The sequence below is a fragment of the Sciurus vulgaris genome (genome assembly GCF_902686455.1).
Source record: "Sciurus vulgaris genome assembly, chromosome: 5".
In the NCBI taxonomy this organism is placed as follows: Eukaryota; Metazoa; Chordata; class Mammalia; order Rodentia; family Sciuridae; genus Sciurus; species Sciurus vulgaris.
This window is the reverse complement of record NC_136465.1, coordinates 78,540,317-78,557,108: the sequence shown is the minus strand read 5'-3', so window position 1 is coordinate 78,557,108 and position 16,792 is coordinate 78,540,317. Positions and strand designations below refer to the sequence as shown.

The 16,792-nt window shown below is 34.6% G+C and overlaps 1 protein-coding gene across 2 annotated transcripts in view; it reads left to right on the top strand.

The window, feature by feature from the left end:
* The window catches only part of LOC306662846 (killer cell lectin-like receptor subfamily I member 1), a 76,311-nt gene extending 60,099 nt beyond the window's left edge, over positions 1 to 16,212 (top strand). The window contains exons 1-7 of one of the 2 annotated variants that reach the window (XM_079143020.1): positions 1,903 to 2,037; positions 3,894 to 4,176; positions 5,907 to 5,999; positions 6,202 to 6,261; positions 14,839 to 14,990; positions 15,334 to 15,437; positions 15,991 to 16,212. In XM_079143020.1, coding sequence (XP_078999146.1) covers positions 3,963 to 4,176; positions 5,907 to 5,999; positions 6,202 to 6,261; positions 14,839 to 14,990; positions 15,334 to 15,437; positions 15,991 to 16,102 — 735 coding nt within the window. In that variant the 5' untranslated portion in view covers positions 1,903 to 2,037; positions 3,894 to 3,962 and the 3' untranslated portion in view covers positions 16,103 to 16,212. Of the gene's footprint in view, positions 1 to 1,902; positions 2,038 to 3,893; positions 4,177 to 5,906; positions 6,000 to 6,201; positions 6,262 to 14,838; positions 14,991 to 15,333; positions 15,438 to 15,990 lie in introns of those variants that run through there. The other variant, XM_079143019.1, reaches the window with a different exon arrangement.
* Positions 16,213 to 16,792: the final 580 nt, after the last annotated feature.

The following is a 16,792-nucleotide window of genomic DNA, read 5'->3' as shown; positions in this document are numbered from 1 at the left end:
TCAAATAGAAATAGGTAGCTGAGAGATTTTCAGTCTGATAATCTGGTGACTCTTATTTCTCTGTAAATATAGGTCATCTTATGGGAATCAGGGAGAATGTGGAGTAGTCATAAATATATTAAGGTGGAGAATATGTAATAAAATTAACTTCAGAGGTGAAAAGTGGTGACCAGAAAAACATAACAGGATTTCTAATAGTCTTCAAATATGTTCATATTGGTGACAATGAATTTATATTGTTACTGAACTCCTAAGCCAGAGTGCCAACATATCAGGTCTAAAACAAATAGTAATGGTGAAAAGCAGGTAAGGAACTTTAATCAGTATGGTCATTTTGGGAAGACAAAGGGGGCCAGCCTTTCCAATTCTGACTTTGGAAGGTACTGATATGAGTTTCCAAATTACATAGACAAGGGCAATAAATATGCAAAGTCAAGCAGTCTTGGTCAGACTGTGTTCTGTTGATCATTGTCTTAATATCGGTCAGGTGTGCCCTTGTATGTGGTGATAAGAGAGTCTCTGTTCCCCAGGGTAGCGTGGAGTTTCAGTTCATTAGAAGATGTTTATAAATCACAACTCTGTTTCTGGAAAATGTTATGAAAGACAGATTGATATATTATAATAGTAGAGTTGGAGATTAGGCTGGAGGAGCTAATAAAATTACATTTTTATGTTGGAAAGAGATGGAAACCAACAGGTTAGAGATGTGATGTTGTATATTCAGGTGGAAGACACTAATGGAACATTTTCGAGGTGCACCATTTAAGGATTATATCAATTATCATGATATTATCATACCGAATTATGTTGTACTACATTATACACAAAATTTAAAGACTATGTAGACTGTGTGTGTGTGTGTGTGTGTGTGTGTGTGTGTGTGTGTGTGTGTGTGTGGTGTGGAGATCAAACCCACGGACCTGTGCATGCCAGGCAGCCACTCTACCTTTAAGCTACATTCCCAACCCCCATCCAGACTTCAATAAGTCATTTTTGAGAAAAGATTTAAAGGTTAGATTAAAAACTACTCCTGTGGAAGTAGCCGGCTGAGGATGCATGGAGGAGAACATATTTGGAGATAAGAAGGTGAAGAAACTAAGGGATAGGATGGAGGAGGACCATGCCTATGGGAAGTGAGGAATTAAGAGGGTTATGAGTCATCATGGATGAAATAAGAGAATTCTTGGGGAACAGAGGCAACATGAAAAGGGAAATAAATAAAGAGAGAGGTTTCCGGAGAGTGATGTGAACACCATTATTCCAAGTAATCAGATTCAGCCAAAGAGAGCCAAACTTGGAAATGTATGGTAAGGTAATTTCTTTTATATTTAAAACTTAAGACCAGCAAATGTATTAAATTATATCTTGAGGAGAAAGTAGTTTCTACAAAAGTATGACATGTCTTTGTTAGATGAATAATATCAGATATGACTCTAGCCATCTTTTTATTTTGATAATTTAAAATCTTTATTAAAATTATTCTTTTCAAATTATTTTTAATTGATATAATTGATCATTCTATACCAGATTATAATATATCATATTTTACTAAAATAAAGAAAATGCAAACACTTTGGAATGGATTCTGGCATCAACTTCCACTGAGAAGTATTAATTATAAGTTAACTGAAAAGCTACAAAAATAATTTCTATCCTAACAGATCTACACACTACGTATTCTGTGGGACCCTCATTCCATGTACTCTCTAATGCAACTAGTAATTTGGTTGATTTTTATTTTCCTCTGAGGTTGCAGACTTGATAAGGATATTCTTACTTAGCAACATTTTCTCTCCCTCATTTTGTGGCGGTGGTGAGCTACAAATCAACAGTTACAAGAACTTCCTTTTTTTTTTTTTTTAACAGACTGATTCAAAATATCATATGTCATTTTGAGTTTCTTTTTATTTAAATTCTTGCCTACAAATTTTTACACCACATTATCCGTTGTATAGTTTTACTAATTCACTGCAGCTATTTTACACTGAGTATCCCTAAGAGTCTCTTATAAAACATTTAAATTGATTCTACCGGTGGGTAAGTATCATTATTTTTTTACTTGTTTGCTTCTTTCATGTTACAAGTACCTGTCATTCTTGGATATTAATTCAGGTCTCAACAGAGAATGTGTTTAGTGATAGCTTTGGGAGAAAATAATTTCTGTAAGACTATGGCTTGTATTCATTCATAAAAAATAGTTTGAGATATGAATCCAGATCTCCTTTGTGTTTCTTTCATGTTGGAAGTTTCTTTTTATTTTATTTTGTCAACTGCCTTGCCTCTTTATATCAAATTATATTAACTATATAAATTATATTAGTTAACTACATAAACCACCATTTTCTAACTTTTTGAAGGGCTTGTTCAACAGGTGCATGCATTATTTGACTTTTTAGTTACTGACATGTTTCTGTCAAGAAAGGTGGTGACAGAATGTACATTTTCTGGAGGCTAATGTGGATGATGCCTGCTTTCCTGTTCTGCATATTGTCCAGCTTTTGCAATTGTTGTTTTTTATAAATATTTACTGGTGTTATAGTTGAAAATGATATATCATTAATATTTTTGTTTATATTTCTTTGATTAGCAGTGAAATATGTCTTTTCATATGCTTACCTGTGATTAAATTCTATTATAAAAAAGGACATATTTACAGTTCAAATTCTTCCTTCTCTGTGTGTGACTAAGTTATAATTATTTATCTGTACTTTCTTTTCATTCTCTTATGTGTCTTGGCTCACATTTAACATTTTGGTTTATCTAAAGTTCAAGCACATTATATGAAATTAGTAAAGTACATATATAATGTTTCCATTTGGAACCAGTTTTCCATCTGATTCTATCACCATATTCTATATTATTATTTTTTTCTTTTTCCCACACTTTTTTATTGGTGCATTGTAGTTGAACATAATGGTGAGATTTGTTGTTATATATTCATACATGCTTGCAATATAACAATTTAATTGGCCAATATTACTCCCCAGCACTTTCCCTCTCCCTCTCCTCCTAGATTATTTTTTATCTAAGCTATTGACTATGTTCCAGTGGATAGAAGTACCATAACTTATTCAACAACACTTAGTTACTATCACTTCTGTTAATAATCTTTGTATTTTGTTTTGTTTTTCAAAATATCTATTAGAAGAAATAAATAATTGCAAAACCTATGCATTGTATATCTTCAAATACATACTTGACATATTTGTAGGATGAATAATTCAAATTGAAAAGTCAGTACAGTTATTTTTTAAAAATATTGACAATTTTCTACTCATAATCACTGGCTAATTAAAAATTATCAATTAAAATATGTAGTGTTATTAAAGGTGAATATTATTCTATTATTTTAATTTGCACATGTATTTCTAAATGATAATTTCACATATATGTTTTATTTTGTGAGTACCTACAAAATTCCCTTGTTTTTGGTGGTCCATTGAGGTCTTCTCACTAATTTAGGTGATCTGTGTTTCCCTCCGTGAGTGCTAAATAACTGATATACTTGATTTAAAAACTCAGTTAGGCAAGCAACTTGAGAGGTACATGGTTATATTCAAATGTTAATTTGCCAAGTTTCTAAAATAAGTCTGTTTTCTTCCTACTAAAAATAGAATCCACTGAATAATACATTTTTTCAATAATAAGCTTTATATATTCCTGATTTAAAATAAAGTGACTAATTTAAATTTTTAATTTTTCTGATCTTGTTAAGTGAAGGTAAAATTATTCTTCTGAATAAGGAAGACAGGAAGTTCAGAGAGAAATTAAGACTTGTATTTCCTCTTGTTTCACCCTATAGTATTGGATCTAAATTCTTGTAAGTCAGAATGAGTACATTATTCATTGACTTAATGATGCACTTCACTCTTCTTTACATTTTTGTTTCATAGATCTTGAAGAACAAAAGAAGCAAGTTATCAAGATTAGCTGAAGTTATCCAGGTGTTTTCAGATTGCAAAATGCCTCAGAATAAACAAAATGAATGTATACTGAACAAGAAAGAGGTAAATTACACAGAAATAAAATTTTTCAAATGTCAACAGAAGCGAAGAATACCCAAGGAAGAGCAGGGTCCTATAATATCAAGTGAAGAGCCTGTAAACTATGTACAGCTGAAATTCATTGGAACTTCTCACCTCCAACACAAAAAATGCTTTGTTAGAAGAAAAAAAGGTAAAGTACTCTAAGTATTTTGTTTAAAATAGAGATCTTGATTCTTGATTTGGAAGATTACTCCTCTCAAAACCATTATAAAATTTTCACAGTACACTAATTATCTTTTTAGCACCTTCCCTAGCTTTTTCAGGATACTTCATGGAATAGATTCTCTCTTAAATAATCTATGTTCATTTTCTCTAAAACATTGACCCAGATTCCAACAGAATTGTTTTATTTTTAAGAAGTTTATACTTAATAGAATGGAAGTTTTGAAATTCTGTTTATTTCTAGGCTATTTTAAAAATTATTGATGCTAGTTTTTAATTCAATTCAGCCTAAATTCAGCATCATGTATTTATTGAACTTTTACTATTGGCTTGCTCTGGACCGAACATGCAACCTCAAAAGATAAAAGAGTAGTAACTACAAGAATAAAAAAAAACTAACATAAATTATTGTCACAGGATTGAAAGATTATAGAACTTTGAGAATATTTTAAAGATAAAACTTAAAAGACTTCATAATTAATGAGATAATGGAGGTAAAGGGGAGAAATTAGATGTTGTTTCAAAATATTTTAACAAGGTTCTTAGTTTAAGTGATTGGAAGTAATTTTCTATACCATTAGAAAAATAGGCTATCATTAGTGACTAATGTAGTTAAAGTCAGATGATATATGGCATTCCAGTGTCTCTTGGTAGTTCAGAGTAACATGTGCACAAAGAAATTGGATATAAGAATCTCTAGGCAGAGGCTGGGACAGGTGTGAAAGACTAATGTTAGTAGGTAAGATTGCAGATGGATAATATAGGAAGGAAACATCTGTCATAGAGAAGCAACAGGTAAGACTTGAGCATAGGAAAGTTTAAGACATGTGAATACATGACCAGAGGGAGGTATAAAACGAAGTATTCCAAAATAAGAAGAGCAGTCAAATAAAACACAAGTGAAAAATTGTCTCCTTGAATTTAGCCTGTTCTCCTCTACTGCCCTCTGGCTTCCTGAGTTCCAGAATGACTGTAATTTGTTTCCTGGAAGCAAGAAGTCCAAGAGCATTACACACTGCTTCTTTGGGTGGAAATTCCCCCATACTTCCATGCTGCAAAATGTTTCCCCAAAACCCAGTGCAATGTCACATTATCAGAGACTATTTCTAGGTCTCATGTGTCTAGGTGAAACCTGTAAAAAATGTTCCTATATTTCCCATATTTATTTGTTGCCTAAAAAAAACAAAAGAAGAAGAAAAATGTAATTTTTTATTACTTCCCCTTGACTGATATATTGATTGACTGGTTGCTAAATTAATTTTAAAGATCATGTGGGATTTAGAAATCAACATTTTCTTTTCATGGCATGTTTTTATTTGCATGACAGTTGTATTTTCTCTAAGTGTACTTTGTCTTCAAATTTACTAGCAGAGAGAACATGTTTCAGGATTACCCAGAGTTAATAATTTGTAGAACAACAGGTAGAGGAGGCTCTAAGATGTTGGTGATGGTGGATTTCAAACTGGACAAGGGAAAAGTAAATTTTAGAGCCAATAGTCAGGGAGGGAATTTGGAGAGCAAGGGAACTGGGGTTCTTAGAGCAGTGAAAAATTGTTGATTTGATCATGACCCCATTGAAGCATTAGAGAATGTGAAGCTGCCTTCTAAGAGTGAGATGCAATGATCTTTGCTTTTTATATTTGCTGATTTTGAGAAAAGAGAACTTTCAATCATTGTTCTCCTTTCTTTTATTTTTAGATCCTGAATCTGCAGCTTGGAAAGTGATATCCGGCATCCTAGGAGTCTTGTGTATGGTTTTGCTGACAACAGTGGGTGTCTTGCTTTCAAACTGTAAGTAATTAAGTAAATACTATGTTCTTATTGCAACAAGAATACCAACAATAAAATGTATATATATGTATATATATATACACACACATATATATGTATCTGTATCCATATACACATATATTTGCCATTAAGAATGAATTTTACATTATCCTAATAATTATATTTTAAGTGGTATTAATTATTACCATAACTTTTGTCACAGTACTTTCTCGAAGAGAGAAGCAAAACAAAACAATATCCACCCTTTCTTCTAAAAATAATGGTGAGTATTAACTCTGGCCAGGCCACTTCCAATACTTTTGATTATTAGGGCTAAAGATTATGACTTCTCTTCAAATCTAACTTCAATGCATCATGATAGACAAATTCAGATTTATCATATGATCATCCCCTATTTGGGAAATACAAGGTAAAATAAGGAAGATGACACAGAAGAAAGTGAGAAAAACCCTAAATATTATAAATATAAGTATTACTATCTATGGTTTTGTTATTATTAAGAGAAAATGTTAATTTAAATATATATATATATATATATATATATATATATATATAGTATACCAAGTATGAATCATTCATATTGCTGGTGTTTTTTTTTTTTTCAATTCACCTAGTTTGAAAATAAAAACAAAAAATTGAATAGAAAGGAATCCTAGGGAAACATAAATTAAATTAAATCCCAGTGAATTACCACAAGAGAAAAGGTTGACAATGTCAAGTAGGTCAGGATTTGCAGGGCATTGAGTTCTAGCTCACCTCTTTGACATTTGAACAACAAAAATGAAAACTATGTTCACAAGAGACTTGTATACCAATGTTTGTAGATATTTTATTCACAATAACTCCACACTAAACATTTGAAATGTACATTACCAGACAAGTGATTGATTTAGTCAGATAATGATGTTATCAAACAGGGACTCACCACCTGAAGTACATAGAAACCAATAGTATGGCACTAGGTTTTTGCAAAATGAAAAATCTTTATTGTGCAACCAACCAGCAAGTTGCCAGGAGCTCTAAGTTCAGATTGGCCTATCAGGTGAGTTGGTTGTGGAGGGAATTCATAGGAAGGGAGAGAGGACAAGTTGCTTGTTGATTGGAGGTCATTCCTCTTCACAGGTCAAAAGTTTCTTTTGCAGGGAAGAATTCGTGTTTTGCACAAGAAATTATGAACTAGTGACATCTTTGATTGAAAGATCAGGTTTTTTTCTGTTCCTGTCCATTTTTTAAAAGCCAGTTTCAAACTCTACGAGTCATTAAGTGGAAGGCTGGAAGTTTTTTTTTTTTTAATTTTAATTAAAAATCATAAATTTACATAGGGCAATGTTGTTTGATTCATTCTGTTATTTTTTCCCCTTCCCCCCTCCCCTCCCACCCCTATTTTCCCTCTATACATTCCTTTCTTCCTCCATTCTTACCACCCTCCTTATCCCTAACCCTAAACCTAACCCTAAACTTAACACTAACCCCTCCTACCCCCCACCATATGTCCTCATCCGCTTATCAGCGAGATCATTCGTCCTTTAGTTTTTTGAGATTGGCTTATCTCACTTAGCATGATATCCTCCAATTTCATCCATTTGCCTGCAAATGCCATAATTTTAACATTCCTCATGGCGGAGTAATATTCCATTGTATATATGTGCCACAGCTTCTTTATCCACTCATCAACTGAAGGGCATCTGGGTTGGTTCCACAATCTGGCTATAGTGAATTGAGCAGCTATGAACATTGGTGTGGCTGTATCTCTGTAGTATGCTGATTTTAAGTCGTTTGGGTATAGGCCAAGGAGTGGGATAGCTGGGTCAAATGGTGATTCCATTCCAAGCTTTCTGAGGAATCTCCATACTGCTTTCCAGAGTGGCTGCACTAGTTTGCAACCCCACCAGCAATGTATGAGTGTACCTTTTTCCCCACATCCTCGCCAACACCTATTGTTGCTTATGTTCTTGATAATCACCATTCTAATTGGGGTGAGATAAAATCTTAGGGTAGTTTTGATTTGCATTTCTCTTATTACTAGAGATGTTGAACATTTTTTCATATATCTGTTGATTGCTTGTACATCTTCTTCTGTGAAGTGTCTGTTCATTTCCTTAGCCCATTTGTTGATTGGATTATTTGTATTCTTGGTGTAGAGTTTTTTGAGTTCTTTATAGATTCGGGATATTAGCGCTCTATCTGAAGTATGAGTGGCAAAGATATTCTCCCACTCTGGAGGCTCTCTCTTCACATTACTGATAGTTTCCTTTGCTGAGAGAAAGTTTTTAGTTTGAATCTATCCCAGTTGTTGATTCTTGCTTTTATTTCTTGTGCTATGGGAGTCCTGTTAAGGAAGTCTGCTCCTAAGCCAACAAGTTGAAGGTTTGGACCTACTTTTTCTTCTATAAGATGCAGGGTCTCTGGTCTGATTCTGAGGTCCTTGATCCATTGTGAGTTGAGTTTTGTGCAGGGTGAGAGATAGGGGTTTAATTTCATTCTGTTGCATATGGTTTTCCAGTTTTCCCAGCACCATTTGTTGAAGAGGCTATCTTTTCTCCATTGCATATTTTTGGCCCCTTTGTCTAGTATGAGAAAATTGTATTTATTTGGGTTTTTGTCCGTGTCCTCTATTCTGTACCATTGATCTACCTGTCTATTTTGGTACCAATACCATGCCGTTTTTATTACTATTGCTTTGTAATAGAGTTGAAGATCTGGTATTGCGATACCCCCTGCTTCACTCTTTCTACTGAGGATTGCTTTAGCTATTCTGGGTTTCTTATTCTTCCAGATGAATTTCATGATTGCTTGCTCTATTTCTGTAAGGTACGTCATTGGGATTTTAATTGGAATTGCATTGAATCTATATAGCACTTTTGGTAGTATGGACATTTTGACAATATTAATTCATCCTATCCATGAACATGAGAGATTTTTCCATCTTCTAAGGTTTTCTTTAATTTCTTTCTTTAGTGTTCTGTAGTTCTCATTGTAGAGGTCTTTCACCTCTTTTGTGAGATTGATTCCCAAGTATTTTATTTTTTTTGATGCTATTGTGAATGGGGTAGATTTCCTAATTTCTCTTTCTGAAGATTCATCACTTACGTATAGAAATGCATTAGATTTATGAGCATTGATCTTGTAACCTGCTACTTTACTGAATTCACTTATGAGTTCTAAGAGTTTTCTGGGAAAAAGATTTTTATTTTGAATGCATCCCATTTATTGATTCTTGCTTTCATTTCTTGCTCTTTGGGAATCATGTACAGGAAGTCTGGTCCTAAGCTGATATGTTGAAGATTTGGGCCTACTTTCTCTTCTGATTCAGGGTCTCTGTCTAATTCCTAGGTCCTTGATCTATTTTGAGTTGAGTTTTGTACAGGGTGAGAGATAGGGGTTTAATTTCATTTTACTGCATATGGATTTCCAGTATTCCCAGCACCATTTGTTGAAGAGACTATCTTTTCTCCATTGTATGTTTTTGGCACCTCTGTCTAGTATAAGGTGACTGTATTTATGTGGGTTTGTCTCTGTGTTTTCTGTACCACTGGTCTACCTGCCTATTTTGGTATCAATACCAAGCTGTTTTTGTTACTATTGCTCTGTAGTATAGTTTGAGGTCTGGTATTGTGATACCCCCTGCTTCACTCTTCCTGCTAAGGATTGCTTTAGCTATTCTGGGTTTCTTATTCTTGCAGATGAATTTCATAATTGCTTGCTCTATTTCTGTAAGGTACATCAGTGGGATTTTAATTGGAATTGCATTGAATCTGTATAGCACTTTTGGTAGTATGGGCATTTTGACAGTATTAATTCTGCCTATCCAAGAATATGGGAGATCTTTCCATTTTCTAAGGTTTTCTTTAATTTCTTTCTTTAGTGTTCTGTAGTTTTAATTATAGAGGTCTTTCACCTCTTTTGTTAGATTGATTCCCAGAGGTCTTTCACCTAACTTTTGTTAGATTGATTTCCAAGGGTTTTTGTTGTTGTTGTTGTGTTTGTTTGTTTGTTGAGGCTATTGTGAGTTTACTTTTCCTCTAAGAATTATTACCTCAATCTGTGCTGTTTTAGAGAAAAGGTTTGAAGGTAGCTTCACTCACTAGTGGACCTAGACTGAGTCCTGCTGTAATTGGTCTCAGCCCTTCTCACTTGCCCTCTGCTTCCCTCACACACCTGAGTCATCTACCAGTGATTTTGATTTCTTAAATTTCGATTTTTTTGTTTGCACTATAGGTTAAGGGAATGGGAGGTTAACCTGGGATAGGGAACATGGCAACTAGGGTTTCTTAACATGTTTTCAATCTAATTTGTTCTCTCCCATGCCTGATGCTCACCCTCTATAGTATTTTACTACTTTCAGTCTGATCTCCTTAAGACTTCTGAAAAGTGAGTAATCTTGTTTTTTTTTTTTTTGGTACCAGGGATTAAATCCAGGGGTGCTTAACCACTGAGCCACATTTTGTATTTTATTTAGAGACTGGGTCTCACTGAGTTGCTTAGCACCTTGCTTTTGCTGAGGCTGGCTTTGAACTCCTGATCCTCCTGTCTCAGCCACTGGGATTACAGGTGTGCCCCACCACACCTGGTGTAATCTTGTTTCTTAATAGCTGGCCCTTTATGGTTTCATCTCTTTTTATTTCCCTCATGAATTAATACCCTATTAGTTACTTTCTTTCTTATAGAAATTCATTTAAACATTTTGTTGGCTTTTCTCTCTGCTAATGTTCTTTCCAGCCATTCTGTATTATCTTCTCTTTCTCTTCCTCACCTTTGTTTCTCTTCGTTTCTTATTCTGTTACTGCTCTCATTGTACTTCTAATCTTGAGAGTAGTATAAGTCAAGCTCTGAGAGCGTAGGAGAGCAGAGGTTGTCTTGAGGGTTGGAAGCCAGAGTTCCTGCTCCAATCTCTCCCCACGGGCTGGTGTTCTCCAGCTCAGGCATCCGTATTTATATATCAACTATATCAACAAAGTCCAGCTTCCCTTTATCTTCTGCCTAGCTTCAAAGGTCTAGATAGACAAAATTTCTTAAAAATTAAATATCTTTTTGGCTTTCTCTCTAGATTTCTAATTTAAAAAAAGAAAAGTCATCAAGTGTCCAAAATAGCTGTAGCTTAAAATCGGAGAGGTGTTCTGACATCAAAGCTATCACTGTTTGGAAGTATTTTTAATCTTAATAATAGTGCTACCCACGTTCAACGGCTGCAAGATAAAGAATGAGGCTTTAATTTGAGCAAGAGAGTTGAAAATTAGATTATTATATAATACTTGGAGATATTAATAATATTAATTTTTAATTCATTTTCAGCAGGATTAAAAGTGGAATTAAATTCCAGTTGAAAATAAAGACCTCTCTGTCATTTCTTAGTTAGGCATTCTTAGAAGTCACAGTCACATTGCCTGTCTGATTCTGGATTGGTAGTATATCCGAGATGATGAGAATCAATCAGGGCCCAATTCTGTCTCTGGAGAAACACGAAGGCAAGCATAGAAAGCAAAAGTAGAACAGAAATAGACTTCTCTGCAGAGAAGGGGTCCCAGAGCTGGATATCCAAAGAAGTGGGGGTGTCCTGCCCCTTCGAATACTTTTTAGATTTCCTTTGTTCTCATTCCCTCCTTCTTCCCTTGTCTTGTCTACCTGACCAAACTGTGGGCCAAAGGTGGAGTGATCCTGGGCAGGAAGGGAACAGCCCAGGAGGCATTGATTAACAACTCCTGTAGGGAGGAACAATTCCCTGGGGGCAAACAGGTGGAGGGGGTGGGGAAGAGCTTTGGAGATATCAGCATTTGATTTCCTTTCCTTTTGAGCCAGACCCATCTCCCCTTTGCGCCCAATTATTTTTTAATTTACACTGTCTTTTGTCCCCTGCTTAGGCTTCAGTAGTATCCCAATGATGCTAAACACTAAATTGCATGGGGTGAAAAGTCATGAATGTTTCTTAGTTGAAATAACAAGCAAAATAATTAGATGCTAATACATACAGCTAATGTAATAATCAGGGAATAAAACCAGTGATCTTTCAAATATCAACAGTGGGATTAAAAATGGAATTAAAGACACACGAAAAGGCTGAATAGGGAAATATTCTATTTTTAGAAAAAGACCAAGCATGAACTTAGTCTTTGCCTCAGTGTTTTAAGAAATTGAGGGTAAAGCTGGGTTGTTAGGCGGTAAAAGGCACAGTTATGGTTCCTCGCTAGCTCCCAGAAACGTTCCACAGATACAGGTCTCACACAAGGAACCTTTATTTTGTGCAGACGATCACGTCTGCAGCGGGGGAAGGGGAAGAAAGAAAAAAGGGAAACATGGCGCAAGGTTTCTCTCAGACATAGGAATTTCAAGGGCTGAGAGGAACCAATCGTGGAGGAGAATTCTTACAGACTGACTGATGGACCAATGACATATTAGGACTTAACATGGGAGGCAGGAAGATTACAGCAAAGTAAGCCGGAAATTCCTGTAATGTGAGAGGCGGTGGAACGCAGATTGACAGGTGGTGGGGGAAGCCAGATTCCTTACATGGGTGTGATGGCATATGCCTGTAATCCTTGCAGTTTGGGAGCTGAGTGGATCACAGGTTCAAAGTCAGTCTGAGCAACTTAGTGAGGTCCTGTCTCTAAAGAAAATATTAAAAAGGACTGAGGATGTGGCTCAATGGTTAAGTGCCCCTGTGTTCAATTTCCGGTACAAAAAAATTAATTAATTAATTAAGGCTAAAGCAAGAAATACAATGAGTAAGCTATATGTTTGGGACATACACATCCAGGTCAAGGAGGGGAGTGAAGGCAGAACATGAAAATTGCAGTAATAAAGCTTCATGTCCTGGTGCCAATTATTTCACAATAGTAGCAAACTGTCACAACAAATAGCTTAGCAAGTGTTTTTATTCAGCATACTAAAAAGTTTGGGAAAGCCTGCAAGGGGAACTTAGGCATTTAAGTAATCCAAGGGATAGAGAAAGAAAATATGAAAAAGAATAACTTCTCAGGTGAAGATAGAGGCAAAAGATATGAGTGAAATGATCATAAAAGAAAATAGTACAAATATAAATTATTATATGATAGATACTAAGTTCACAGGCAATTATTAATGTTTTTTATTATGTGATAGTTAATAGTGGCCTTATTATATTAGCTTTATTAATCTTGATCTACTTGGTCTACTTTCTCTGACACGTATATTGTTATGGGAATCAGGAAAGAAACCGCCAAGGGCACTCAAGGAGTGGGAGGAATCAAACTTCATTTTATACAGGTGGGACCGAAGGGGAGCCCTTGCCAGTTTCTCATAACATTTATAGGCTATCTAGTGTCATACCTTTTCTAGTCTAAAATGATATATAGTTGTGCATAATGTTTCAAAAAATAATATATGATTGTGTAAGAGTTTTCAAGCAGAAAGCGTGTTTCAGAAACAGAGTGCATTAGGGCTACCGGCTCTCTTACAAGGTCTTTGGTAAATCTCTAGCCTCTGGCCTGGAGCCTTCACAGGGGTGATTGCACTTCAAAGGAAAGTAGTTAGGTCCTAGGGAAAATCCTTTACAATCCAAAAGGAAGGAGTGAATGGCACTAATTAAGTTCCCGGAAAACCATTTGGTGGGAAAGGAGAAGAGAACTCTCTCCCTTTCCCAGGCACTAATTTTTATAGACAGTGTCCTTAGTTTATTTTGTATCCAATCCTGGGTTAATTACCTGCTACAATATTACCTGCAAAAAAAAAAAAAAAAATATATATATATATATATATATGTAAAATGAAAAAGATGTTGGTATTATCTCAATAAATTAACAAAATGTAAGATAATATAATTTGTCTCATTAAATATACATTGCTATTGAAATAAACTTGATGAGATGGATACTGTAATGTACAAAGCTGCTCCCCCTGACCTTTCCGGTGCAGCCATTTTCCCTGCCTCCCAACCACTTGTCAATCTGTGAACATCCTAGCTAGCTATTGGTTCATCAGTTGGCTTGCAAGTATCCTTCTCCGATATTGGTCCCCTGTTAGCCCAGCACAATTCAATTGCTTTACTGTACCTACCCGGCCATCTTTCCTCGTCTTTCTCTCCAACTCACTTTCTCTATCCTCCTGGCTTTCACACTTTCTTGCACGCGCCCTTTCTCGTTCCCTTTCTTTTCCTCTCATTTTCTCTCTTACCCTGCAGGAAGACACTCTGTTTGCTTAATAAACTCCCTTATGTGATTTCCCGTGTCCGGCGTGGTTTCCATGGGATCCCGTACAGATACAAACCAACATCTCAAAGACAGAAGGAAATGCAGTCAATTTTCTAAAGGACAAAAGTAACTTTAAACTGTATTTGATGGTTATAAGAAATTACAAAATGAAGAAGCTATGCAAAAGGATTAATTTATAAATAACTGAAACATCAGTTTCAAAATTTATAGCATTTTATTTTGCATATCCAAAATGATTATTAATAATTTCCAACAGAATTGAAATCATTCAGTAGTTTTTTGTGTTTTTATTGTATATTGTTTAGCATTTAAACATGTACCTCATTTTAATCATGTTAAATATGATTATGATTTGAAATATTTTCCTATAAGCTATATTTTATACTATTGTCATGTGGAAAATTTCAAAACATGCAAAATTGTCTTATTTATTATTTATGGTTAGCTATGGATTGTGCAAAGATTGCTCAGAAATGGTACCCAAGTGCTTACAGCTGGGATGCCGCTCCCTGTAGAGCACTTGCCTAGATGGTGGAGCCATGGGTTCTACCATCAGCACAGTCTAATATTCATCTGTATCACAAACACATGAATCTTATAGCTGTACGATAACAACTGCTACTCTGTTACCCAATTAATATGCTTATATTTCTTAGAATGTTCCTGTGATCTTAGTTTTCACAACTGGATTGGGTTTGGAAATAGTTACTATCATTTTTTCAATGAAGCAAAAACCTGGCCAGAAAGCCGCACTGCCTGTATGGAACTGAATTCTCATCTTCTGAGGATAGAGACCCAAGAAGAGCTGGTAAGGCAGACAATCCTACTTTTCTTTCACATTGTGACCATCTTTGGTTTTGAAGCTTTAGTGAGGAACATTACAATTTAGCAAATTCAGTGTTCTCAAGGATGCACAATACTTTATTTTGAGTTTATTTTCTCAAGGAGAAATTAGAGAAACTATCATTAGAATATGTAATACTGCAAGAAAAGCAAACTAATACAGAAGTACTATCTTGAGGTGGGGCCTATTAATACTATGCGGGTTGTATGCAAGCCTTTGGGAGAACTTTTACCACTTATCACTGAGTCAGGAAGGAACAGATGGTAATATATGCACGTTTCTGGATTATGAAATATTTTTCCAATAGGATGTCTTATCAACATTTGGAATGGTTGGATGGCTAGGTCTCAAAATGAATGAAACGGATGGGTCCTGGTTATGGGAAGATGATACAGAAGTGAAGAAAAGTCTGTAAGTATATTGCTTGGATAAATTGGACTTTTCTTAGAGTAGTGTGTATGTGTGTGCATGACCTGTGTACACCACAGAAATAGCAAAAAAAAAAAACAACCAAAGGAAAGAACTATGAGGACCAATGTATAGGAAATAATTGGGAAAATTTTCCTAGCCCTTTCTAAGTCACTTGACATTTTAGAACATTTACATTTTTAATTTACTAGACTTAGAGAATTTGTGCATAGTTTTAGATAAGTTTAGAAATCTATAAACCTATTTCATGTTCTTTTATTTGTTTGTTTTTGATTCATAATTCTAATTACACAAACAGGATAGGATTAGACAGTGCTTAATATTTTCCATGAGGCTTACTTTTTTGTAAGACTTGTAAAGAATATTAATCAGCATGGTGTTTTTTTCTTATATCAGTTTATTTGTTGTTTTATTTGCTTTTTAAAATTCCTTTAGGCTTGTAATTGTTTTTGCTAAGATTTTGTTGAGATAAAGCTAGTATTTGTACACACCACACCTTGGTTTATAAAAGTTGTTGTTCTTGTTAATTCTACAGAATTCCACTGATGGGAAAGGAAAACGAGAATTGTGCTTATATCCGTGGAAAGTATACTTACTCTGAAAACTGTTCATGTAGGAACATTTTTATCTGTGAGTTTAATACATAGTGACATCTCATTTACTAACACTTGATATTATTAAATCCTAATAAAATATATACAAAATATATTGGATACTTATTGATTTTATAACTTTTAAAATAATTTATGGCTGACCATTTTTAAGGACTCAGAAGATTTTGGTTAAATTTTTGACTTCTTAAATTATACTGCAATTGAGGAAAATTTAACCATCTTGGGGTTAATTATCAAAATTCATGTTCATATTAACTAATTAAACATCAAATAGCAATTTTGTACTAAACAACTTTACAAAATCCAAGGGATATGTTGAGAAGAAAAATTTTTGTATCATTTAGGTTTTTTTTTTTAATTTTTTTTTTATTTTAAGAGACAGGGTCTCATTATGTTGGTCACATAATCCCTAGCAGCTAAGACTATAGGACCATCCCACTATGCCCAGCTATTGGTTTTGACGTGAGATGGACACCTTTTCAGGTTGTTCAAGAGATTCAGTCAGGTACTACTGAGAGTATTAAGGAATGTATAATGGAAAAACAAGAGATTACAAATTCAATTTAATGTTAAAGAAGTTAAGATACTCAGACTAGCCATAGTGGTAAGCCATTATTACCATTGCTAGAGAGCAGGTACTATAAGTACTTTAAAAATTTTAAAAGCAAATGGTAAATCATACCGGAGAAAATAAAACCATGAGAGAAGCAAAACTAAAATCCT